This window comes from Melanerpes formicivorus, unplaced genomic scaffold (genome assembly GCF_026170545.1).
Source record: "Melanerpes formicivorus ecotype bairdi unplaced genomic scaffold, bMelFor1.0.p_v2 SCAF_14, whole genome shotgun sequence".
Taxonomy (NCBI): domain Eukaryota; kingdom Metazoa; phylum Chordata; class Aves; order Piciformes; family Picidae; genus Melanerpes; species Melanerpes formicivorus.
Genome location: NW_027142366.1, coordinates 6,454,164 through 6,481,458, shown reverse-complemented (window position 1 = coordinate 6,481,458; position 27,295 = coordinate 6,454,164). Strand labels below are relative to the sequence as shown.

The following is a 27,295-nucleotide window of genomic DNA, read 5'->3' as shown; positions in this document are numbered from 1 at the left end:
CTGTGCTTTAAAAAGAGGATTCCGTTAGTTCTCAGGTCACTTTTTAGGTCTGGACTCAACCTACCATACCCCATGAATTCTTTAACCAAAATCAGGTTCTTTATATGACTCCAGTATGATTTGGAAAACTCAGGTAGAGCCTGGAGAGTTGTCAGGTAGATTCAACAGACCTGCATGCTCCCCTCTGAGTTAATTCTGCAGCTGAGCAGCGGGAGCACCACAGTGGCCTGGCTGCCAATTACAGATTCCTGAACACCCTTCTTGGCAAATCAACTCCCAGATCATGTTCAGGAATCATAGCCTTAAATGAAGCACAGGTTGCAAAATATCCTGCTGATCTCTGGTGCAAGTCCTTTTCCTTTAGCTGTAATTGATGTTACAAAATATTTTATGGCTTCTGTCATTAGTATTCCCAGTTGGCTCAACCTGCAATTTATTTCATGCTGTAAAAACGCTAAGGATTTTCTCCTGATTAGCAGCAGCAGTAAGGCATGTTCCGAGATTGATCAGCATGGGATATTTTTGGGTGGGTAGAGAGCCTTTTGTCTTTGAATTAAAATGTGTCTAGACACTCTTTTTGTTGTTGTTGTTGCTGCTGTTCTTACAAATCCAGCAAAATGAAAATACTTCTGAGGTAGTAATTAAATTCTTTCAGTGACATCCAGTCTGCTATGCAGAAGGCTTCAGTATAATGAATAGATTGATTTCCAGGAAATCTACAGTATTTTTCCTTGCCATTTGTAGGGCTCAGCATATAAATAATGCAGGCCATGCTGGGCTGCTTTTCAGTTCATCCTAGGAAATTATGCCATTAAAAATGCCACGGTTCTTTCAGGCACACACAGACACAGCAGGTAAAGAGAATATTTATGTGATGAACAGTGACAGAAGCAGCATCAGCTAATAATACACAACCCTGCAATGCACACCTCAGATGATGACATTGTTTGCAGTAATTACAGTGTGGAATGAGACTGTTGTTTAACTTAACACCATGGCAGTCAAACTATGAGCCATCAAAGTGGGACCTGAATTTGTAACCCAAGGTTAAGACTTGAAGGTGCAGAATAAGGTGCAGTGAAATGAAGAGCTCTGACGGCTCCCCTGCCACCCCAAACATGCACAGCTGATGAGAGCAACAAAAATGAAACTTGATTTGAGCAGTTGTGGAAAGGAAAAGGCCTCATCAATTCCTCACAGACTTGGTTTTGTTTGAGAGCACGTGTTGCTGTTTGAAGTCTGCAATTCAGAAGGTAAAACACCTCCTCTGCAGCAGTAATGGTTGCTCAGGCAGTGTACAGACAGCAAAGATCATCCATGGGTACATCCCTTTGCTCAATAAGGTAGGACTGGTTTGCATGTTTAGGAAGGACAACGTACCACCTACTATTGCTAGGCGATACTTAGGCATAAGCAGAGTTTTAGAACATGTTGCAAGTGGAAATCAAGTACATGATGTGCCTGGAAGGAGCTTATCTAACTATTTATGGGCTGATCACATTCTGAGCTGTAACTGACTTGGTTATTTTTAGTCAAATAATGTTACAGTAGTAGTTGCATTGATAAAGAAGCAAGAAAATTCTTCTGCAATTCACAGACCTTGCTGGATCTCATTTCAAACCTTAATGTCACCATGCTTAGTGTTCCTGGAGGAGAAGCTGAATCCCTAAGTCTAATTGTAGATCAATGAGTTGCAGCCCAGAGACAGATTTTAAACTCCCACAAAGCAGCTTTGCATGTCTTTGTGCCTTTCCTCCCTCCCTCCCTCCCAGCTGTGTGCAGAGCACTCAAAGGGGTTTTACCGACTTGGAGCCACCCAGTCTGCTTTGGAAGTGGACCATGTCTGCTCTCTGCAATCCAGGTTAGATTTTTCCATTCCTTAAAGGTGATACCCACGGGGAGGGCATGTGTTTGCCCAGTGGTTTTGGAAGAGATTAGTTTTCAGAGTGGGAGTTAAGTGTAACTGGTACACAGGGACGTTGTGCAGGAGGGAACTCGACTGAGCATCAGGCTCATGTGAAAAGTTTTTGCTGGATCACTTAGAATAGTTCCAAAAGCCCCAAAATCTCACTGTCTTTGGTTTTTTTTTCCTTTCTGTTAAAAAAAAAAAAGCCTTAATCTACTCTCTCATCTTTACTTTCAAGATAAAAAAGTCAACAATTTCAGGTAGTTGATCCTTGATAAGCCTTTAGAAAGAAGTTGCAGCAACTTCAGAGATGTAAAGCATAGCTACAGCACATCATTATCACGAGTGACTATCCCTTCTTTCTAATAACAAAGGAATGTGTAAACCATTCCAGTCATAGAATCTTAGAATTGTTAGAGTTGGAAGGAACCTCAAGGATCATCCAGTTCCAACCCCCCTGCCATGGGCATGGACACCTCACACTAGATCAACTTGCTCAGAGCCACATCCGTTAAAACCCCTGAAATAATAAGGCAGAAGCATATCGCTCCCTATGGTCATCTCTTTGGAGATGCACGTTGTGCACAAATAATCAGATGCATCAGCAGGGAATCTGCAGCCATCTAACAAGTGAATAGTTCTGCAATTGCCATCTGACCTGTACATAAGTGGAAACAATGCCTTCATTAAATTTACAAAACTGAATGTTGACCATTAGCAAGACCAGCACTGCAAGATGCAAGGGAAGTCTTGCAATGTCCCCAGGAGCAGTGTGCATGTACCTAATGGCAGGATGGAACTATTAAGGTCATATTAAAAATAGATCTGCTGTTTGGCCACAGTGCTTACTGCCCTGCTCTAAAGCCAATTGGACTTAGGATGTAGTTTAAAGACTTACTGTATGTTGAAGGAGTAAAAGGTGTGTCTGGAAATATGTCTTAAAAAGACTTAACTTCATAAGCAGTGTCCAGACAGAGTCTTTCATGGGGTTTTAGTGAGAATGAACTTTGTCCTAAACACTCTTCCCCCATCCTTTTCAAGCAAGATGTGAAGCAACTTGTGCTAGTGCAGAGCTTTTGGCAAGCATGTGTTGCAACCAGCTGTGTGGTGGGTTGAAGTTTCCCCCCAGCATCAACTTCAGCCAGACTAACTCAGAAGCAGATGAAGCTGTATTTACAAGCAAAAAACTACCCTCTACAATGGAATGCAATGAATATGTGCAAAATGTACAGTATTTACAATATTATACAGGTATTTACAATTAGCAAACAACACAAAATCCCCCCCTGGTTAAAAGACCAGAGAAGTTTGTTCTCTGCCCCCCCCCAAGCTCCCCCTGTCCCAAGAGAGAGAGAGGAGTTGAGAGAAAGCAGTGTCTTAGACTTATCCCAAGGTCAGCCAGAAGCACTTTATCTGCTGGGTGAAGCAATAACAGCCAAGATCAGAAGAGAAAAGGAATGGGAATGTGAAATGGAAATGTGAAGAATTGTTACGATGCAGCTCCTCTTATCCCAGACATTTATCCAATGAATATGTTTAGAATCATCTTTTGTTTTCATTTTTACACCCAGTAGTGGTTTATGTTTTGTTTATATTTTTCTACTTTCCTGCTTGAAATCTGCAGCTACCTTTTAAAGGCATAGCCTAAAACTACCACACATCAGAGACTGCTTTAGCCTGATCTAGTCCACACAGGTTTCTCCAGTGTCTTCTAAGTGCACTAAGCCAAGAGGCTAATATCCGCCTTATTTCCTCCTCTGAGTGAAAAGCATTAAGGACAATTGAGGGGATCATTTTTATAGGGCTTTATGAAAGGGCTTGTTGGTTACTTGGGTTTTTTTTTTCAGTGTTCACACTGCTCTGCCCTCTGCTTTCTGTTAGCTGGGTGGTGGGAGGTGGCAGTGCCTTGAGATTGCCCGGGCAGTCCATCTCACACTCACAGCAGTTATGTAGGTGAAATCCCTAATGTAAAGAGTGTGATTGATGTGATGGCATGGCACCAGTGCACATGATGCTAGAAATCAAAGGGTGAAGCTTTGAGTGACTAAAGATGTGACAAAAAAGGTCCATGCATGTGTAGAAAATAGCATGGCAAATTTAATTCTCTGGAGGCTTTCAAAACCCACCTGGATGCATTCCTGTGTGGACTCTCCTGGGTGATCCTGCTTTTGGCAAAGGGGTTGGACACAATATCTGGAGGTTCCTCCCACCTGGATGCATTCCTGTGTGGACTCTCCTAGGTGATCCTGCTTATGGCAAAAGGGTTGGACATGATCTCTAGAGGTTCCTCCCACCTGGATGCATTCCTGTGTGGACTCTCCTAGGTGATCCTGCTTTTGGCAAAGGGGTTGGACATGATCTCTGGAGGTTCCTCCCACCTGGATGCATTCCTGTGTGGACTCTCCTAGGTGATCCTGCTTGTGGCAAAGGGGTTGGACATAATAGCTGGAAGTTCCTCCCACCTGGATGCATTCCTGTGTGGACTCTCCTAGGTGATCCTGCTTTTGGCAAAGGGGTTGGACATGATCTCTGGAGGCTCCTCCCACCTGGATGCATTCCTGTGTGGACTCTCCTGGGTGATCCTGCTTACGGCAAAGGGATTGGACATGATCTCTGGAGGTTCCTTCCACCTGGATGCATTCCTGTGTGGACTCCCCTGGGTGATCCTGCTTTTGGCAAAGGGGTTGGACACAATATCTGGAGGTTCCTCCCACCTGGATGCATTCCTGTGTGGACTCCTAGGTGATCCTGCTTATGGCAAAAGGGTTGGACATGATCTCTGGAGGTTCCTCCCACCTGGATGCATTCCTGTGTGGACTCTCCTAGGTGATCCTGCTTTTGGCAAAGGGGTTGGACATGATCTCTGGAGGTTCCTCCCACCTGGATGCATTCCTGTGTGGACTCTCCTAGGTGATCCTGCTTTTGGCAAAGGGGTTGGACATGATATCTGGAGGTTCCTCCCACTTGGATGCATTCCTGTGTGGACTCTCCTAGGTGATCCTGCTTATGGCAAAGGGGTTGGACATAATAGCTGGAAGTTCCTCCCACCTGGATGCATTCCTGTGTGGACTCTCCTAGGTGATCCTGCTTATGGCAAAGGGGTTGGACATGATCTCTGGAGGTTCCTCCCACCTGGATGCATTCCTGTGTGGACTCCCCTAGGTGATCCTGCTTATGGCAAAGGGGTTGGACATGATCTCTGGAGGTTCCTCCCACCTGGATGCATTCCTGTGTGGACTCTCCTAGGTGATCCTGCTTTTGGCAAAGGGGTTGGACATCACAGTATCACAGTATAACTTAGGTTGGAAAGGACCTCGAGGATCATTGAGTCCAACCCATCCACACAGACCCCATGACTAGACCATGGCACCAAGCGCCACGTTCAATCTCCTCTTGAATGCCTCCAGGGATGGTGACTCAACCACCTCCCTGGGCAATCCGTTCCAATGACACATGACTTGCTCGGTGAAGAACTTCCTCCTCACCTCGAGTCTCTGGAGGCTTTGAAAACCCACCTGGATGCATTCCTGTGTGGACTCCCCTAGGTGATCCTGCTTTTGGCAAGGGGGTTGGACATGATCTCTGGAGGTTCCTTCCACCTCTAACATTCTGTGATTCTATAATGCTGCTTTGCTCCCTTGGATCATTTTGCAGGTATTCCTGTTGGTGAGCAATGAAGCTACTTAATTTTGTCTGATTTTGGTTTGGTTTCCCCTTCTACCTGTTTCAGCCAATAAGCTGACTCAGCCACAAAGGAGCCTGAGTGTAACTAATCCTGTAATACTTTCTTAACATTCATATTGCTGTTGAGCATTTCTGTCAATACAATCATTGTCTGTGACCTGCATGGGAAACAGTGCCTGGGGGGGGAAGAAACAAATGGGAATTTCATCCTTACCAATATAGGTGATAAAATGAAGATCTTCACTCAGCTTTATTGGGAATTACTCAGGCATTTGGTAATAGCTCCCTTCTGGAGATTGCTAAGGAGGAAAACCAGAGGGATCTGTAATAAAACACTTGTGTATTCTTTTTTTATCTAAGATCCCAGTCCTGTAAGCATCAGATGCTCAATGTGCTTTGGGCAGAGTTGAAGTTCCAATATTAATTTAAGACTCTTCTGCTCCTGCCCTTGCTTAATCCTGCAATATCCGCCGTGATATTAGCTGGAGCTGTGGAAGATGTCATGGATGTGTTTAAACTAAACACACAGAGGTTATGTCTTCTGTCCCCCACATCCAGGCATGAAGCAAGAACTGGGTGTTTGCTGTCACAGATGGCTCGTTAGTTATTCACTTTAATCTGCATCTGTTCCACACTCCACTGAAGTCAGCAGGAGGCTTTTCCCATGACTTTGCTGGCCTTTAAATTTGGGTCCTGGTTAATGAACTGAATCTGTCCTTCCTGATCCAGTTCACCTTGAACTCAATGGGAGACCTTTCACTGAGTAAAGGGAAAGTTGGATCAGGCCCAGGGAAAAACAGTAAGCGCCGAAGGAATGAGATGATGAAGCCCAGTGATCAAATCGTGCAATCGCTTTGCTCCACCAAACAGCCTCACAGTTTGTAGTAAAGGGCAGGAAAAGTGAAATAATAGTGCCCTTGGCTTCAGGAAGAACATAGCCCTGCCTTTGAAATCAGATTCCAACAAAACTCCTGTGGGCTGTGGACACACATAGCTATCACACTGTACAGCAGATAAGCTTCGTATTTTGCAGACATTTAAACACGGTGAGAAATTCAAGGAGAGGTAACCGGAGTTGCACTGCTAGGGAAAAGCAGCTGCATGTCATAAATCAGCTCTGTACAAAAAAAAGCAACAATACCATTTCATGAAAGGTTTTACTGCACATCTTTCACAGATTTTCCCTCCCTTCTCTTGTCCTCTACTCTTTTCTCTGTTTTATTGTGCTTTTGCTTTTCCCGAAGCTTTTTATGATCAACTCTTGCCTACTTTAGTGTAATCGCCCCTCATCTTACCAAGCAACCTCAACATGGGTAGGCTTTCAGGTTTCAATTAGCCAAAATGTATTTCTAAGCCTGATGAAGGGGGGAGAGCACACACCAGTTTCACATTGGGGACTAACTCAGCTAGCTGAGTCTTGCTAGTGAAAAGCACACAGAGAGACAGATACACACAGCTGTGCCCTTCTTCATCTGCTCGCCTGCTCGCAGCGGATGTGCTTTTTGTGATCCACCAAGCATGAACATTCCTCTGCACCTTGAGCATGGGAGTTCAGTAAATGAATTGCACTTGATGGGAGATGTTTATATAAAACAGCAGTTGCCCCGAGCAGCCAAAGGCAGCGAGTCTTTCTTCCTTTGTAGTGCTGTGGAGCAGTTCCCCATACATCCTTCTGATCTTTATTTTTCATGCGGGACATTTCTCGGTGATTTCAGTAGATCTGTTTTTATTTTCACTTAAGGGGAGCAGGTTAGGCCAATGCTGAGCCCTTTTGAAATCCTGCTTCTGTTGTCCTTTTAAGTGATGCTTCTCAAAGCCTCTGGTTTTTGGTTTGGGTTGGGTTTGGGTTTTTTTTTCTGAAATGCTCTGTCTGTGGCTAGGATTAAAGGAGGAAAGAGATAATGCTCTGGGGAGAGCAGGGAGTGAACCTGCAGCCTCCAGCAGCAGAGCCCCTGTGGAAGCCAAGAGGTTAAAATCCTTTTCCTCAGTGGAGATGCAGAAGAGGGAAGTGATGCTAATACAGCTTGATTTTCCCCTGGGAGTAACACAGCGACTCCCTGTGGGCTGCAGAGCATTAATCCACCCTCTGTCCCGAGGGTTGCAAGCTAAAAGGACCCTGATGTGTAATTTCCAGTGTAATTTCTGACTCATGTGGTGCCCTTAATATAAAATATGGATTAACAGTGGGGGCTTCCAGCTTGAAAAAGGAGAATTTTAGAGAGAAAGTGAAGTTTCTTAGAGTTTTGTAAAACAGCACAATTACTCTGTGAAAAAAGGCTCTCAGCTCCCAATGCAGTACACTCTTACTCAATGCCATAAATGAACATCTGAGGTTAAGAAAGCTACAAGTTAAAAAGTTCGTATTTCAGCCAGAGTGTGGAATGTTTGGGTTAATAAGAGGATGTGTGGAATTTTTTGTTCCTAGAACATAGGGCATCCTCTGACCAAAGCTGAGAAACACTGTTCCCAAACGCTCAAGAGCTTTAGGAGGACCCTGGAGTATTTGTGCTTACAAAACACCTTGGCAGCTGCCAGTCATAAAGTAACTACCTGAGAAATGCTCAAAATGGCAAAGTGGTGATGTCAGTACATTCCAGAATTAGAAACATAGAATGGTTCTGGTTGGAAGAAACCTGTGAAGGTGATCTAGTCCAAGCCCCCCTGCACTGAGCAGGGACATCTTTGACTAGATCAGGTTGCTCAGAGCGCCATCCAACCTGACCTGGAATGTTTACAGGGATGGGGCATCTACCACCTCTCTGGGCAACCTCTGAGGGTGCCTCATCACACTCTTTGTGAAAAAAAAAGTCTTCCTTTTATCTAGTCTGAATGTCCCCTCTTTTAGTTTAAAACCATCACCCCTTGTCACAGGAGGCCCTGCTAAAAAGTCTGTCCCCAGCTTTCTTATAAGCCCCTAAAGTACTGAAATGCCTCAATAAGTTCTCCCTGGAGCCTTCCCTTCTCCAGACTGAACAAACTCGACTCTCTCAGCCTGTCCTCACAGCAGAGGTGTAACACTTTGTAGATGGGAATAACCCAGGTGGGACACGTGTCTGTCAGGGAGAATCAGCCTCTGGTTCTCGCAGCAGGATGGAGCCAGCGCCCATGCAGAGCTGGGGAGTGAGAGGCAGGAAAGTGCTGTTCTGAATTCCTTGTTCAGGCAAAAATCTGACTGGAAGGAAAAAACACTGAAAAAAAAAATGGAAGTTCACCTGGTAACTGCAGAACCAGCTTAGGGTAGAAGATAAGTTAGACATCCTTCTCAGGGGTCATGTTTGCTGAGAGAAGGAGAAGTGATAAGACAGGAGTGAAAATAAATAATAAAAGAGAGAGGTTACCTGGTTGGTTTGATTAGAGCAATGAAATGCCACACCATATCAGAGCAATTTCCATTTCTTTTGTAACCACAAAGTAGTCTGAAACAGGCAATTACACCTTCTTTCCAGCTCAGGGGAGGAACATCACCCTTTGCCACCCATTAAGGAATGTTAATAGCAGGGGTAAGGCGAGTGCAGGGGTGGGTGTGCTTTATTGGGAAATCACACCTCTGAGGAATTAAAAACACTCAGCCCTGGGGAGCAATTATCTCACACTAACCACATGCCTGATGTCCTCAGTGGCATAATTATGGATGATTCTCAGAATTGAGGATTGAAACAAGCTTTAGAAGCAAAACTTGCTGTTCTCCTGGTGAACGTGTCCCTCTGACTGTCGGAAGGACTGGGCACCAGCACATCCTTTGAATCTCAGTGTGAGGGCACTTGTGGTGGAGACTGGCATGTAGTGGCTTGAGCTGAGCCATCCACTGGCACTCACATCTGGAGTCTGCAGGAGGAAACTGCACAAGATGCTTTGCTGTTCTGATTCCCTATTTCTCATTCTGTCCTAGATGTGAGGACAGGTCTGTGTTGATAGGTTGGACTCGATGATCCTCGGGGTCCTTTCCAACCTAAGTGATACTGTGATACTGTGATACTGTGACAGTATCCAGACTTTGAGATCCATAGCTGGTAAAAGCAGCTCACTGCACAGATGATAATTTCAAGCTCTTTTTTTAATGTGTTAGTCTACACATACACTCCATGTAGGCTCTGTCCTGTTGATTGTTTTGACAGTAATTACTTACTTGCAAAATCTTGGGCACTTAACTCAGTGCAATTCAGTATCACAGAATGCTATCCAGTAGCTCTTGAATGGTAAACCACAAAAAAATATCCTGAAAATGTTTGACTTCTGCATGGGTAGTTGGGATGGGAGGAGGAAGCATGCTACAAGCTATCATGGTCGCTCCTTTGGGGTTCTTGGGAAAGTGGAGCTCCCCTATATGAATGCAGATATACACAGGCCACCTATGACACAAACCAGTGACATTTCAGAGGGTTTTACACTTTAATAGCTGGAACCTGAGCATCCTCTTATTGATTTTTCCAAGCCATGATAAAATGAGAGCTGCATTGTATGGCTAATAGAGAGGTGTGATTGTATTAGCTTTTATCCTGATTATACAGTCTTAAGAACTGCACCCTGGGGGTACTGATTGACAGCTGTCTGAACATGAGTCACCAATGTGCCCAGGTGGCCAAGAAGGCCAATGGCATCCTGGTCTGCATCAGAAATAGTGTGGCCAGCAGCAACAGGAAGTCATTCTGCCCTGTATTCAGCACTGGTTAGGCCACACCTTGAGTACTGTGTCCAGTTCTGGGCCCCTCAATTTAAGAAGGACATTGAGACTCTTGAACATATCCAGAGAAAGGCAACGAGGCTGGGGAGAGGCCTCGAGCACAAGCCCTACGAGGAGAGGCTGCGGGAGCTGGGGTTGTTTAGCCTGGAGAAGAGGAGGCTCAGGGGAGACCTTATTGCTCTCTACAACTACCTGAAGGGAGGTTGTAGCCAGGAGGGAATTGGTCTCTTCTCCCAGGCAATCAGCAACAGAACAAGAGGACACAGTCCCAAACTGTGCCAGGGGAAGTTTAGGCTGGAGGTGAGGAGAAAGTTCTTGACAGAGAGAGTTGTTAGCCATTGGAATGTGCTGCCCAGGGAGGTGGTAGAGTCACCGTCCCTGAAGGTGTTCAAGAGGGGACTGGATGTGGCACTTGGTGCCATGGTTTAGTAGTCATGAGGTCTTGGGTGAGAGGTTGGACTTGGTGATCTTTGAGGTCTTTTCCAACCTTATTGATTCTATGATTCTATGATTCTATTTCATCTGAGAGAGGAGGAGAGGAGAGGAGAAACTCAAAGCCTGAACTGCACACTGAACCAGGAAGCCTGTACCAAATGGGCTGGATACAGAGTGCAAACACTGTGGTGCTTCTGGTTGTGGCAGTATTCAGTCCAAACAAGTTCTTCCACTTGGGCTGGAGAGGAAAACGTTGAGTCTGTATTGCTCATGTGTACTGCCTGTGACCCTTCAGCCCATTCCTCTACCTGGCACTGCTCAAACAGCATTTCTGGAATGTGAGAGCTCGTGGAAGATGTCTGAGCTTTTCTAGATGAATTTGTGTTTCCCTGTGTGAGGCAGGAGGCACACTGAAGGCCAGGATTAGAGTCTTATTTCTGGTTAGCCTGGCAATATAAGTGAGAAAACTTTGGGGCTTGTTTTTTTTGCTTTTCATGGTGCAGTTATTTCTATACAAAGAGTCTTGAGCATACCTAGGACCTGTAGACCTCAGTGTCATCATGAAAGGTGGTATCTGGGATCTGCCAAAGCCCATAGACAAAGTGGTTCATACTTTTGGTAGAATGACACTCCCACCCCCCCAATGTAGTTGTTGTCATAGGTGGAAGAAGAAGGGGTGTTTAAGAGCAGGCTGGATGAGGCTCTGTCCAGCCTGATCTAGTGTGGGGTGTCCCTGCCCATGGCAGGGGGGTTGGAACTAGATGATCCTTGTGGTCCCTTCCAACCCTGAATGAAACTATGAAACTATGAAACTATGAAGAAGAAGGAAAAAATCTCCTTCTCCTGTGGACAGGGTGAGCAGCCAGGGCTGCTGCGGGGATCTGATGCTTATCGCTGGCTTGTGCTTGCAAAGTGCTGAACACAAAAGAGCTCCAAGGAAGTATTAAGTCTGTGCTTGACTGTCAAGGACACATATAGTTCACTGGCTATATGTATGCCTAAAGTTAAGCATGTGCTTAATGAGGCTAGAGTGCTTTGCTTAGGGCAGAGCTGAATCCTTAACAGCTCCGTGTTTTGCAGCTTTTGCTAACAAAACAGTGCTAATATTTTCCTGCTTCCTGGGAGAGTTTGGGGACAAGCTTGCTAGCATTCATGGCTCTCATAATGATGGGAAGGAATAAAAAGGTAGAAGCTATTTGTCAACGCATCAGATTCACAGTAATTACTTCTTACAGCCTGTTTTGAAGCCTGGGATTTCAGTGGTGCACATACATCACGTACAGTGCAAGGGGAAAAAAAAAATCCAACAAGCTGAAAGAAATTTGAGCTCTGCTATGCTTCTAATATGTTTAATGTTATTGTTCCGTTCAATCTCTACCCTTAATGACCCCAGACATATTAAATAGCGTTCTCAGGGCTGAAGAAGTGCTTCAGACTTCTAATTTTACACATATTTCCCCTCCTGTGCTCTCAGAGCTCTACAAACATTTTATGTTGGAAAAAAGCCTCTGTAGAAAGCACTCTGCGGTCTTTATGCCGAAGAAAGGCCGAAGGCACCTTCACTCACACTGAGCTCTCTTTGCGCTGCCTGCTCTTCAAAAATAGTTTTTGCAGCTGTGTCATTTTTCATGTTTGCAGTTTAGGGCTAGCAGACAATGTACAACAGAGCCTCAAAGGGATAAATCAAGGGGAAGGATGACAGATATCATGGGCTCGGCATGGCAAAAATGCTCGCACTGCTTTTTTTGCGAGCACGAAGGAATCCAGACCGTACAGGGGCAGGACCACTGACACTGGTACAGTTTCTTAATGAAGATACCTTAAAAAAAGGCATAAAAGTATCATTGTAACACCTCATTAGTGATGTCTCCTGCTTATTTAATTGCTGTGAGGCTTTTTTTCTCCCTGCTGTGGTGACAGCATTGACCCTGTTAATGTTGGCGCTGGGGACACTTTTGTTGTGCTGTCAAGTAGCTCTTAATCCTTTAACTCCCGTATGTCAAGTCCGGTGTCTGTCTCAAAGGTGAATCAAACCCTATTTCTGGGTTGAGAATTTTTGTATCTGCAAAGTGAATTAGTGATGGGAGCTTCCTAGAGCTTGCCTTTCACTTCATACAGTGATCCATTTGCTTTGCTGTACAAGCCCTGTATGGTAGAAGATATTTCTAGCCAACTGGCACTGCCACCTAGCCACATCAGCGTTCTCCTCCCCATCTCACATCCCATCTTCCCACTAACACTCCAAAAGATGGAGAGGAAGGCGAATTTGCAGCAATTCACACTTTCACACCTGCAATTCTGCATGCATGTGCTGCCTCCTGCTCAATCAGCATTCCAGTATGGATTCTATACCTCCTGCTGAGCACCCTGCACAGAGGGAAGGCTTCTTTAAATCAAAGTGTGAAGACCTGAGCTTCTGGTTTTGGAAACAGACACTTCAATCCCCACTGCTGACCGAGAAGCAGCTGTGTGTGTGTCATTACTTACAACAGAAGCAGCCCTGTATACAACTTACAAAAGTGGTTATGAAAAGCATCTTTATTTCACTTACCCCAGCATTCAGTGCTGCTGCTGTTTGAGGATGATCAAGACCAGCCACTATCCCATAATGCTGGAAAAACTCATCTCACCTCAAGTATTTTAAACTTGCTTGCTCTTTAACTCTGTACCTGCCTCTTAAATGTGAGATATTGTGCAGTGCAGGAAATGCAGGCAAATATTGTAAAGAATGATTCTACTTGCCTGGTTACATCCTGTCCAGTACCACAGCAGATGGTATTAGATACTGATGTATGTGTTTGATTAGACATCTTAAGTGCACCTACAAACAGCCATCTAGAGTCTGGTAGCACTGGAGCTCATCTCTCTGGCTTTGTATGGCTGATCTTTGTAACAGCATTTTGTCTGGCTTCCTTTTCAGCTTTATTATTGTTGTTGTTGATGTTGTTGTTGATATTGTTGCTGCTGTTGTTGTTGTTCTTCACAGAGAGAGTTGTTAGCCATTGGAATGTGCTGCCCAGGGAGGTGGTGGAGTCACCATTCCTGGAGGTGTTCAAGAAGGGCACTTAGTGCCATGGTTTAGTAGTCATGAGGTCTTGAGTGACAGGCTGGACTTCATGATCTTTGAGGTCTTTTCCAACCTTGTTGATTCTCTGATTCTATGATATAAGGATTACACAGAAGCACAGAATGGTCTGGATTGGAAGGGACCTACAAAGGTCACCTAGTCCAACCCTCTCTGCAGCAAGCATGGACATCCTCAGCTACATCAGGCTGCCCAGAGCTCTGCTGAGCCTCACTTTGAGCTTCTCCAGGAATGGGGCCCCAGCCACCTCCCTGGGCAACCTGTTCCAGTGTTCCACTACCCTCATGGTGAAGAACCTGTTATCTGTGAATCTGGGATCTGTCCAGGCTGAGAGTGGATGCCTCATCAACAGCACCTCCTCTTTTCAGCTGTGTTCCCCGGGAGCAGGAAGGGGACTGCTGGCTGTCACGCTGAAAAGCGTGGATAGGGAAGACATCCTGACAAATATGCTTATGCTGATTATTTTTTCCTATTTGCTTTTCCTGTGGTGACAGGCAGCTACTTACTAGGCAGAACTGGAAGTAATATTCTGAATTGCTGAAGGAAATTTTCCCAGTTGATCATACTCTTATCTGTTTTGTGCTGATCAAAGATTCTCTTCATGTCTTATGTATCTGAAGGCTCAAAAGAATGAATGGGGGGAAAAAAAAAAAAAAGAGAAAAAAGAGCTATTCTTCTGTGCTGGTAGACAATGAAATGATGATTGGAGAGATTATGCCTTGACTTTACTGTCAGCACAATGTCAGTGAGGGCATTGTGGTATAGAGAGCATGTATTTTGAGATATTAATACAAAATCCAGAAGGAAGAGAAAAGCCCCAAAGAAGAGTAAAATGTCTGGCCTGCTTCTTCTTCTTCTTCTTCTTCTTCTTCTTCTTCTTCTTCTTCTTCTTCTTCTTCTTCTTCTTCTTCTTCTTCTTCTTCTTCTTCTTCTTCTTCTTCTTCTTCTTCTTCTTCTTCTTCTTCTTCTTCTTCTTCTTCTTCTTCTTCTTCTTCTTCTTCTTATATTTTAGTGAAGAATAAGATTAATATTTCATATTCTTGCATCATATTAGTTACCCTGGTTATTTATCCCTTCACATCCTGTCTGCTTGCGTAGTCAGACAGGAGTGGTAACTCAGGTTTTGCTCAGGTAAAAATCTCCTCTCTCTCTCTCTCTCTCTCTCTCTCATCTCTCTGTCTATCTCTATATCTCTATCATCTCTATCTCTCTCTTTATCTCTCTCTCTCCATCTCCATCTCCATCTCCGTCTCCATCTCTATCATATCTCTTTCTCTCTCTCCTATAAATTCTCTCTCCATCTCTCTCTCTATCTCTCTTTCCATCTCTCTCTCCATCTCTTCTTCCATCTCTCTCTCCATCTCTCTCTCCTATAATTTCTCTCTCCATCTCTCTCTCTATCTCTCTTTCCATCTCTCTCTCCATCTCTTCTTCCATCTCTCTCTCCATCTCTCTCTCCATCTCTCTCTCTCCTATAATTTCTCTCTCCATCTCTCTCTCTATCTCTCTTTCCATCTCTCTCTCCATCTCTTCTTCCATCTCTCTCTCCATCTTTCTCATATGTCTCTCTCCTCTCTCTCATCTCTCTCTCTCTTTATCTCTATCATCTCTCTCTCACTCTTTCCTCTCTCTCTATCTCTCTCCACCTATACATCTCATGCATGGGATAGCAGGAACTTCTCCCTGGTGCCACACTGAGCAAGGAACGAGTTTTGCACATCATTTTCACAAACCCCCTGATCTGTGTAGAGGAATCAGAGGTTGCTTCATTGTCTTCTAGAAACAGTGCTGGTTTTAAGGAGAATGTCAGAAGTATGCTTTCAAGGCTTCAGGCTGGTTGGGTTTTTAATGAATTAAAAATAAAGGAATTGTGCTTAGTGAAGGAAGGGCCTCTGAGCTGAGGTATCTGCAGACTAAAGGTTTAAAAGCTTAATTCCCAGGTCTTGGATTGGAGCTGCTCTTTTCAGGAATGGGAGATGGTTGTTCTGGCATATCTACTGCATGTATTCCTTCCTAGGAAAGGAACCCAGGTCAGCTGCAGCACAGCCTACTGTGACAGTTTTGTCTTGATTGTAAAGTGAGGGGCAAAGGTGAGGCTGAAAATCAGCAGAATAAGGCCAGCACATGGGGGCAAGGAGGATGGGGCTGTATCCATGGGATTGTGAAAGGACATTTTGAAGATCATGTCATAGCAATGTCTGTCAGGGATGGTTTAGGTCTAGCCAATCTTGCCCTGGGGCCAGGAGATGGGTTAGGTGACCTCCTGAGCCCTTTTTGCTTCGACTCTGCAATTGGAAGTGGAAAGAAACCCCATTTTAATATACTGGTTCTCTGTGGATTTTTCTCTCCATCTTCTCCCCAGAATCCTCCTGTGCCAGGTAACAAGATGTTTATGTATACAAATGCTCTTTCAGAAGCTTATTGGCATTCTCTGCATCAGAAGTTTATGATTTATATGAAGCTAACTGGTCCTTGAGCATGTGCTGTTGTCAAGCTCTCTTCCTCTGCTCAGGAGAAAAGCACTCCAGGGCTGGCATGCAATAGCCTGATCTGGGTATTTATCCTTTTGGCACTTTGCTAATTATTCCTATTGCTTTTGCATCCCTGTGTGAATTTCTGTCTTTCTGCCACAGTAAATACTCTCTCATTTTTTCCTAGCTGCAGAACTGCTAGTTAAATGAGAGAAGCCTGAATATCCTGCAGAGACCCATATTGTCATTGGGATGGTAGCAATGAAACAGGCCAAACATCTTTTCTGTACCACTTAAATTGCATGTCTCTGCATTCCTGCCTTGGCCACTCATTTTCTGGACCATATTCTGCTCTTGTAAACAGCTCGTATCATTCCTGGGAGTGCTCTTTGTAGCAGAATGCTTTGATAAAGCCAAAGCCATCAGCTGCCAAGACTCCATAAGGAGTCAGAAATAGGCACCAGAAATCTTCACTACTGTAGGTGCAGCTGCATTAGCAATATCATTTATCTTCCTAAGGACTTCCTAAGTCACTAAAATGTATTCTAAAATTAAGTGGCATTTTTTCCACCTGTTCTAACAGGTGCCAAATGCATAGCAAGCCCTCCTGGGTGAAACAAGGCTGCAAAATCTAAGTACCTTCCTATGGACTGCAGCTGCCTGAGAGACATCAGGGTTTTTTTTCCTCATGGTCTGCCTCCTTCACTTGGAATAATAAGCTTTTGATCATCTCAGGACACTCTAGATCCCCCTGCAGCACAATCCAATTTGACATAAGAGTTGTGGGTGATGTGTGTGAATGTAGAAAATCTTGCAAGCAGACACTGGACTTTCAGCCTGAGTTTTCCACTGCTACAAAGAAGTTTGTAGGCAAGATTTCATGCCTGTCTGTGCTCAGAAAAAAAGGCTCTCTGGACTTGATGGAGTATCTGGTGCTTGCTGGAGCAAGAGGCAGCCTACAAAGCCCCACTGTGGTGCTTCCAAATACAAGAAGTCCCTGAGTCTCTCCCAGGCCAGCAAGAAACTGAAACAGCAGCAAACTGCTGAGTGGCAGCCTTTTAGTCTTGTATTAAGTGCATTTTATCATCTAGGTAACACTGTACATTAACTGTTAAGCCTGCAGCTTGGCTCCATGACAGGTAGTTAAACACCATGGAATAGAGTAGAGTAGAGTAGAGTAGAGTAGAATAGAATGGAATGGAATGGAATGGAATGGAATGGAATGGAATGGAATGGAATAGAATAGAATAGAATAGAATAGAATAGAATAGAATAGAATAGAATAGAATAGAATAGAATAGAATAGAATAGAATAGAATAGAATAGAATTAACCAGGTTGGAAAATACCTTTGAGACCCTCAGGTCCAACCTATCACCCAACACCATCTAATCAAATAAACCATGGCACCAAGCACCCCATCCAGTCTCTTCCTAAACACCTCCAGTGATGTTGACTCCACCACCTCCATGGGCAGCCCATTCCAATGGCAAATCACTCTTTCTGGGAAGAATTCCTTCCTAACCTCCAGCCTAAACCTCCCATGGCACAGCTTGAGAATGTGTCCTCTTGTTCTGGTGCTGGTTGCCCAGGAGAAGAGACCAACCCCCACCTGTCCACAACCTCCCTTCAGGTAGTTGTAGAGAGCAATAAGATCTCCCCTGTGCCTTCTCCTCTCCAGGCTAAGCAGCCCCATCTCCCTCAGCCTCTCCTACTACATGGGAAGAGAGAAAAGCTGCTTTCCAAAGAAACACAGAAACCTATAGCTGTGGGTAGACCCAAATAATCTCTAGCTATCTGTTCTGATAGACAAATGACACTTCTGTTGGTAAGCTGTGCCCCTGCCAATGCAATTACCATGTCTCATCGGACGTCTCTTAGTGATTTTGCTGCTGCTGAATTTCCCTGGCTCGAGAAGGTCAGGGTCTCCCATCTACAAAATGGTCTAGCCCAAGCAAACCCGCTCCTTGCTGTGGAAAAGCTCATTGTTGTGCTCCATAATCATCCCTAATCCCTGCAGTTGATTCCCCTGATTGCGTGTCAGAGCAGGACTGCAATTTATTTAGAAGGAGCTGTTTCCAAACCAGCAGCACGTCCTTTCATTAGGTAAGAGACACGGGGCTGACACAAAAGGTGTCTCTGCAATGTCTCTGGACTGCAGCACAGGAAGGCAGCATGTGTCTGTCAGGATAACACTTGACTCAGATTGGGCTGTTTGCCCTCGTTTCTAGCTTTTTTTGGCTGCTGTACAGATAACAGGACCCCTCCAGAGCGGAGAAGGTCTGGCATCCAGGCAGGATTCTTTCGAGTAATACATGGCCCTGGTGGGTGTTAATCCTGGTAATTTAGGCAGGTGCATGTGAGTGATCCTGGAAACCAAATATAGATTTCCATGTTAAAGGTTTTGTTTCTGGAACAGCATTTTCTGCAAAGGCAGGGAGTCTGCAGAGCCTGCAGCCCCATTGTTGTGATGAGGCTCAGGAATGGCAGATGTGGTGGGGTGAAATTTCCCCCTCCCCCATTAAATTTGCCAGACCAGCTCAGTATGGAAGCAGATGAAAGCTGTATTTACAAGCAAACCTACAACCTACAATGGAATGCAATGAATATATACACTAAAACTAGCACAGCAGAAAAAGAAAACCCAAGAAATTAGTAATGTTGGGTTTGGGGCGTCAAGTAATTGCCAAAAAAAACCCAAACCCAACCCTAACAAATATTTCAGAAGAACTTGAGCCTTTGCAATCATTTCTGCACACAAGCCACTCAAATACTGCTAAACACCAAAACAGGTCCCAGCCTTAAGTAGGAATGAGCTGACTCACCAGATTTACTCCTGACTCTGTTAATTTATCAGAGTAGCTTTATTATTTCTTGCATTTGTAAGCATGACTCACTTTTCTAGCCATAAGATCAGATCACAGTTGCATATTGGAATCATAGAATCAATAAGGTTGGAAAAGACCTCAAAGACCATCAAGTCCAACCTGTCACCCTCATGTCTACTCATGTCTACTGTCAACCTCATGACTACTAAACTATGGCACCAAGTGCCACGTCCATTCTCTTCCTGAACACCTCCAGGGACGAGGACTCCACCACCTCCCTGGACAGCCCATTCCAAGGGCTAACAACTCTCTCTGTGAAGAACTTTCTCCTCAGCTCCAGCCTAAACTTCCCCTGGCACAGCTTGAAACTGTGTCTTCTTATTCTGGTGCTGGTTGCCTGGAAGAAGAGACCAACCCCCTCCCGGCTACAACCTCCCTTCAGGCAGTTGTAGACAGCAATAAGGTCTCCCCTGAGCCTCCTCTTCTGCTGGCTAAACAATCGCAGCTCTCTCAGTCTCTCCTCGTAGGGCTTGTGCTCAAGGCCTTGTTGTCCTTCTCTGGACATGTTCAAGTGTCTCAATGTCCTTCTGAAATTGAGGGGCCCAGAACTTGTCTTGTGTCAGTGCAAGTGTGTCCCTGTCCTCTTTAAGATCACTTCACTTACTGCATTTTCTCCCAAGTTGTGCCATGGCAGGGAAATATTCATGGGCTTCGATTTCCCTTTAGTTCTTATTTCTCCTCTACTAGTGTTACCTTGCTGATTTGTCTCCTCCTTTACACTGTAATTGGTCTGGTGCCACTGTGTAGTTTTTAACTGTGTGCGGTACCAACAGACCTCCATCTGTCTCTCCTCCACAGCTTCCCAGCCTGCCATTATAAATATCTGCCAAATCCTTCTCCAAAGAGAGGATCACCAGATTCCAACTGTTTGCAAAATAAGAGCCACTGCCAGAAATCTTCTCCCACCATCTGCAACCTGTGCAGAGCCTCCATCCTGCACCTTGTGAGATGTTACTGCTGGCACTGAGGAGCTCTGACAAGGGCTTTCATTTATTGCCCCTCAGAAGCATCCCCTTCTGCAGAGGGCTTAGCATATTTCATGGAATCATAGAATCAATAAGGTTGGAAAAGGTCTCAAAGATCATCAAGTCCAACCTGTCACCACAGATCTCATGACTGCTAAACCATGGCACCAAGTGCCACATCCAATCCCCTCTTGAACACCTCCAGGGCTGGTGACTCCACCACCTCCCTGGCCAGCACATTCCAATGGCTGACAACTCTCTCTGTCAAGAACTTTCTCCTCACCTCGAGCCTAAACCTCCCCTGGCACAGCTTGAGACTGTGTCCTCTTGTTCTGATGCTGATTGCCTGGGAGAAGAGACCAACCCCCTCCTGGCTACAACCTCCCTTAAGGTAGTTGTAGAGAGCAAGAAGGTCTCCCCTGAGCCTCCTCTTCTGCTGGCTAAACAATCCCAGCTCCCACAGCCTCTCCTCAAAGGGCTTGTGCTTGAGTCCTCTCCCCAGCCTCCTTGCCTCTGTTTGCTCAAATATCTCAGGTGTGTGATTTTGTTAGAAAATGACCTTCAGTCCCCATCAGGTCATAAAAACAAAATAACCTGAGGGTTGGAGGGATTTTTCTTTTTTCCACTTTAAATTGCAGTTCTGATTTAAAACATACTATGGGATGGATCATTTCGTGTTGTTACCTAAGATACTTTACTTGACCTGAAAGGGGCTCAAAGTGCGTGCTCCTTTGCCAGCCTGTCACCTAGACTGAGGGCCAGTTCCTGCCATCTGAAGCCAGAGTAACTGATAGGACTTGCTGACTGTACAGCAGCATTGCTGAGAGCACAACTTGATCTTCCACCTCTTCATGCATATGCATAAGACTAGATCATTAGAAGAACCAGCACCAAACTAAGCAATGCATTGATTAGATTGTGCACACTGAAAAAGATCAGCTTTTTTAAGGTGCACAACATCAAATCCTGTATGAATACATTTGGGTAAAGTAAAAAATAATGTAGCTTATGATCTAAGTGCCCTTTTAACACTGTTAAAGCCTTTCTCCTAACAGTCCATTGATTCCAAACTGCGTTAGCCTCATGTGGCTTTTTCAATTCAGCTGTGTACCTTAGGGTATGATCATCACACGGGTTAGTGTTTGCTGGTTTGCTAGTTAGCAGCTTACTGTGGCTGAGGAATTACCAACAAATCTCTTTAGGTGCTGCTACAGACATCAAATTGACAATAAACATATGTTTGAATCTCTTGCCAGCTAAAGTCAGATCCAAAGAACAAGGTGACTGGTTTATCTATGGGATGTTGGGATAAGTCAGCAGAAAAGATTGTTCAAGGTTATTTCAGGAGAGGGTTTCAGGTTTGGATCTGCCACACTGTAGTTCTGCAGAGCTTTGCAAAGAAACATAAGGAATGTAAAGTATCTTAGGGGGTTGATAAGCTCTCCTTCCAGTCTACATTCAGAATAGCAGAATGTTAGAGGTTGGAAGGGACCTCCAGAGATCAAGTTCAAGCCCGTGCCAAAGAACGGTCACCGAGGCTGGTCTACACAGGAATGCATCCAGGTGGGTTTTGAAAGTCTCTAGAGAAGGAGACTCCACAACCTCTCTGGGCAGCCTGTTCCAGTGCTCAGTCACCCTCATTGCAAAGAAGTTTTTCCTCATGTTGAGGTGAAACCTTCTGTGTTCAAGTTTGTATCCATTGCTCCTTGTCTTATTACTGCTCACCACCAAATAGAGCTTGGCCCCCTCCACTTGGCACCCACCCCTCAGGTATTTATAGACATTGACCAGATCCCCTCTCAGTTTTCTCAAGACTAAACAGCCAAAGGTCTCTCCCAATATACCCAAGAGACAGAAAAGTGGGTACCATGCATGTTTCTCATGGGCATGGACCGTGGGGCTTGTGGCTGGAGAGTGTTTTCCTGTAGATAAGTGTGGGAAGCACCTGAAGCACTGAAGAAACTTGGGAGTTTGTTTTTGTGATGAATAGTTGGGTTCAAAGAATCACAGAATCATAGAAGTGTTAGGGTTGGAAGGGACCTCAATAATCATCTAGTTCCAATGCCCCTGCCATGGGTAGGGACACCTCACACTAGATCAGCTTGCTCAGAGCCTGGCCTTAAAAACCTCCAGGGATGAGGCTTCCACCACCCCCCTGGGCAACCTGTTCCAGGGTCTCACCACCCTCATGGGGAAGAACTTCTTCCTAATCTCCAATCTGAATCTACCCATTTCTAAGTCTTTTTCTATTCCCCCTAGCCCTATAACTCCCTGACACCCTAAAAAGTCCCTCCCCAGCTTTCTTGTAGGCTCCCTTCAGATACTGGAAGGCCACAATTAGGTCTCCTCGGAGCCTTCTCTTCTCCAGACTGAACAGCCGCAACTCCCTCAGTCTGTCCTCATAGGAGAGGTGCTCCAGCCCTCTGCTCATCCTCATGGTCCTTCTCTGGACATACTGGAGCATGTCCAGATCCTTCCTGTAATAGAATACAAGTTACTGCCATTGTCTGGATTGCACTGTGGCTTTGGTGTCCATTTTTGGCAGGTTTTCAGACAATCGAGTTCATGGTTTTCTAGGAGGGTGCACTACCACTTAATAATGCATCATGACAGGAGAGAAATATGGACAAACAAGTCTGAGCCTGCAGGACAGCTATACTTAACTCCCAAATGAATAATATCCCCAGCCATTGCCAGGGGTGGCAGGGAGCAAATGGAAAAGTGAAATTAGAGAGACTGAGCCATCCCGGCGGTGGTCTACTGACTGCCGGCATCTCGAGCAGGCAGCGCAGAGGCTCGGGGTCTAGCTGTGCTTGCAAGATTGAGGTCCAGTCCTTATTTAAGTCTGATTTTCTGGAGCAAGATTTCCTTGTAAAGGAGCAGCCATGATTTGTTTAGGGTCTTTAGGAGATCAAATGCAGATGGCATTGATTATAGGTAATTAGAAGTATTTTCTGTGGCTTATCAGCGCTGCTGAGGTGTGTGAAGTTTGCAAAAGCTTTGGATGGTTCTGTCTCCCTCTGAATTTTTTTGGTGTAAAGTTTGCAGCTGCTTGGGGTGAATCTCTCTGTTGGTTTTTGTTGTTGTTGTTTGGGTTGTGGTGTTTGGGGTTTTCTCAAAGAAATTGGCTATTTTAAAATCAGGAGGAGAGGGAATGTTCTATAGAAATGTGTCATTTTCTGCCCAGCAGAAATATGTTAATCTCTTCTTTTGAATTGGTATGCAGGGTTCATTTCTTCATTTCTGAGGGTAATACACACAAGATTGCAGCTCTCCTAGGGCCTTGTCGTGATTTCACAGCCTGCTGCATGACATGCCGTAGGTTTCTGCTTCTCCAGGATTCCTCTTCATGGCCATGCACTTTTCCCTTTTACACTTATTACACAGGCAAAGCAAAATAAATGCTTCATTTTGATGCCAGGCTCACTTTTAGCTTGTCTCCTTGTGAACCCTTTGCAGCCACAGCCCTGCCCTAGCAGGACTTCTGCTCTCATTACTATGACAATAGTCACTGCTCCAGAGCATCACTGGAGTGTTGGAGGCTCCTCTGACCTTGGGTTATATTGGACACAAGTCAAATATCTTGATGTTGTGTCTGTAATGGCAATTGTTCATCATTTAGGGCGAGATGGAGTACCTCAACATGATACTGATATAAAAAGGAAGTATATCAGCCTTTTAAACTCTGCTGATTCCATAACAAAGTCTTCATATAACTAAGAAGTCCAAGACTTCACTGGTTTCTCCAGCCCTGTGGATGCAGGAGGGCTCATGGGCAGGTACCAGTCCCAGTAGCCATGGTGGTGGGTGGACACAGCTTTGCATTCCCAGTAAGCTCCATAATTGGGATTTACTGCCAATTCTCTGAAGGTTTGAGCTCTGCTGCACCAATACCACTCCAAAGCCTTTCAAGATCCTGGTGCAGAAGCTGTGTTTTAACTGCAATGTGTAGCATGGGTGATGCACAAGCTGTCAGCTGCCCACCTGCGGTAGCGGGGAAGGAGAAGGAGCTTTGTTTTCCTCTTCCAGGGAGCTGTCCTCCCTTGCAGATGCTCTGCAGAACAGCTTTACAGTGCTTATCTCTCATTTAAGACTTCAAAATAGGGCATGATGCAGGTTTGAGGTGGCACCCAGACGTAGTACTGGTCGACTGCCTGAGCTGTGCACCTTCCAAAAGCCATCACAGCTGGAAGCTGCCTAAAGATTTGCTCCTCTCTTTCTCTTTTCCCTGGAGTTTGGTGTTGAAGCTTCAGCCTTTCCATTTCCAACAGAACGACATTTTTTCCCCCCATTGCTTCTTAAAACTGAAGAAACAACAAACTCTGCATCCTCTCTGGAGCACAGTTTTGTTAATGTTCTTTGAAACATGACATGTGTCACGGCCATCAAACTGCAGCGATCCCATTTCTGCTGAAACAAGAAAAACATGTCACTTTGGGCTCCAAGTAACACAAAGGGAGAGTCATCCTTTAGATAGGAGCTGCATGGCTGCCAAAGATGAAATGGGAGGGGGGAGGAAGGGGGGGGGAATATGTTATTGCTTTTGGAAATTTCATAATTGCAGTTAATGATAATTTAATGAAGTGACATTGTCTTCACCGCTGTCACTAATGAAATGTTTGAGAGTGACAAACCAGATCCTGTTAAATAGAGCAAGGGTCTTGAGTGGAAGAGCTTTGTGACAGCAGCCTGTGTGCACAAGTATTGAATTCCTGGGGTTTGGTGGTTTTTTTCTGTTGGACTAGTGAAAGAAAAAGAGGCTGAGGGAGCTTGGTTTGCTTAGCCTGGAGAAGAGGAGGCTCAGGGGAGACCTTATTGCTCTCTACAACTACCTGAAGGGAGGTTGTGGACAGGTGGGGATTGGTCTCTTCTCCCAGGCAACCAGCACCAGAACAAGAGGACACAGTCTCAAGCTGCTCCAGGGGAGATTTAGGCTGGATGTTAGGAAGAAGTTCTTCCCAGAAAGAGAGATTGGCCATTGGAATGTGCTGCCCAGGGAGGTGGTGGAGTCACCATCACTGGAGGTGTTTAGGAAGAGACTGGATGGGGTGATCCACAACTTCTCTCAGCAACCTGTTCCAGTGTCTCACAGTGCACCCTTGTGGGGCCCTGAACATGACTGGTGAAACATTACCAGCATGGCTGGGGCCAGGGCAGACATGAAGCCTGTCCTCAGTAGCCAGAGAGCAGGCACAGCCTGGACCTTCTGGACCTGGGCCTGCCCTGGGCTGTGCCAGCGCAATGCCAGGACCTGGCTCACTGGTTTAGTTGATCAGATAGTGTTGGACTCGATGATCTCAAAGGTCTTTTCCAACCTGGTTAATTCTATTCTATTCTATTCTATTCTATTCTATTCTATTCTATTCTATTCTATTCTATTCTATCCTATCCTATCCTATCCTATCCTATCCTATCCTATCCTATCCTATCCTATTCATTACAAACAAAAAAAGAAGATAAAATGAAGGCTACATGGAAAAAAAAATGCACTCATGAAGTATTTAAAGGGCCTTCCATCAAGCAAACAATACTTAACTCCAGACTAACATACTGATGGCTGGGTACTGCTCCTCAGAAATACTAACCCATCATTAAAACACTTTCCTTGTTTTTCTTTGCAGGCAAACCAGAGAACAAGAAACCCCGCCTGACTTTTTTTATTTCTCAGACTATGAGAGGCATAATGCAGAAATAGCAGCATTTCATTTGGACAGGCAAGTAAAATGGATTTGCATTGAAAGGGAAGTGGGAAGATTGTGATAAGTTTCTGCACTTGGCCAGCTCTGTAACTGAATTGCTTTTAAAGGAGGGGAAGCTGGAACAGGGGGTGGGCAAACGCCATGAATAAATGAAATGGCAGATGATGAAAGGGTAGATTAGCAATTAGGAAATGTGAGTTGCTCTGGGAATGAGAGCTCTAGCAAGAAGTTATTCTCAGAAAGAAAGAGAAATTATATTGAATAGAAGCCAAGAAATGAATTTCCCAATGGGATCTTGAATTGCATGTGGAGAGGACCCATCTCCTGGGAAATATGTCACAGAAGTGTGACAGGAGTCTAGCTCACCCCAATTAGCTCCAGGGCATGCAAATCCAAGAGGGACCTAGGGAATGGTGTGGGTATTCAGAGAAGAATAATTGAGATGGGGAAAGAGTTCTCGTTTCACAGCAAGAAGCCAGGGCTGTCCCATATCAGGAGTGTATCTAGGGCACAAGTCAGTGGGAAGGAGAGAGGGGTGGTGGTGCTGCCATGCTTCTGTTAGCTGAAGATGTCTCCCCAGGCAGAATTAGTGCAGACTGTGGTAGATACCCTAAGACTGGGAAGGGACCGAAGCCCTCTCAGACTGCCCAGATGAGGAGCAGTAATTAATAATCAGTGATTAATATTTAACTGTATGGCAAGACAGGATGGCATTTCACAGGCTGACTTAGAAGTGAAGCTTCTTTCAAACTCTGAAGTGCCAAGAAATATCCTTTGAAAAGCTGAAAGCTTTGTGGCCAGAAATTATTTGGGGGTACAGATAGTATTGCTGAATTCTGGGTCGATGGTTAGGATAAAGGAGCCTGTCAATGGGTGGCAGAGGGTAGATTTGCCATTAAGAACCATCCTAGTCAGAGCCTTCAAGGGACTTCTTTATTTTATTGTTGTTGACCTTGACATTGAGCCCTGATTTATATTTTATGTTGCCATTTTAAGCAGGTAGTGTTGTAAGAAAACCCATTAATGGAGTTCCTGCAGGGAGACACGTTAAATATCCCCACAGTAAGCAGAAAAAGCAGTTGCTACCTAATGCAGAAAATCTTATCAGCAGTGGCCACAAAAATCCCAACCTATGGGGAGGTTTTTGAAAGGGGACTTTGTTTTTTTTTACTGTAAAACTTCACAGGGAGTTTTTAATGATCTGCTAAGGCAAGGGAGTTTGGGGTGGAGGAAGGCTCTTCGCTCAGCCTTTGCCTGTGGGCAACATTTTAGCTTCATGGAGATAGTTTAAGTTGGCATAGAGGTGCTAAAACAGAGAGGAGCAGAAGAAAATATATCAAACAAATACTAAGATTACCAGGGGTGGGAAAAAACCCCAACTATTAGATGGTGGGTATGGAAGAGAGGCCCTGAATTACCATTCCTCAGGTCACTTTAAAAATTGGTGTGCAAAATGCGTTTTCTAACGATCCTGAAGTAGCA

The 27,295-nt window shown here is 44.9% G+C and overlaps 1 protein-coding gene across 1 annotated transcript in view; it reads left to right on the top strand.

The window, feature by feature from the left end:
* Positions 1-27,295, top strand: part of FAM20C (FAM20C golgi associated secretory pathway kinase) — a 79,324-nt gene that overhangs the window by 37,296 nt on the left and 14,733 nt on the right. The window contains exon 4 of the mRNA XM_068146745.1: positions 25,736-25,828. Coding sequence (XP_068002846.1) covers positions 25,736-25,828 — 93 coding nt within the window. The remainder of the gene's footprint in view (positions 1-25,735; positions 25,829-27,295) is intronic.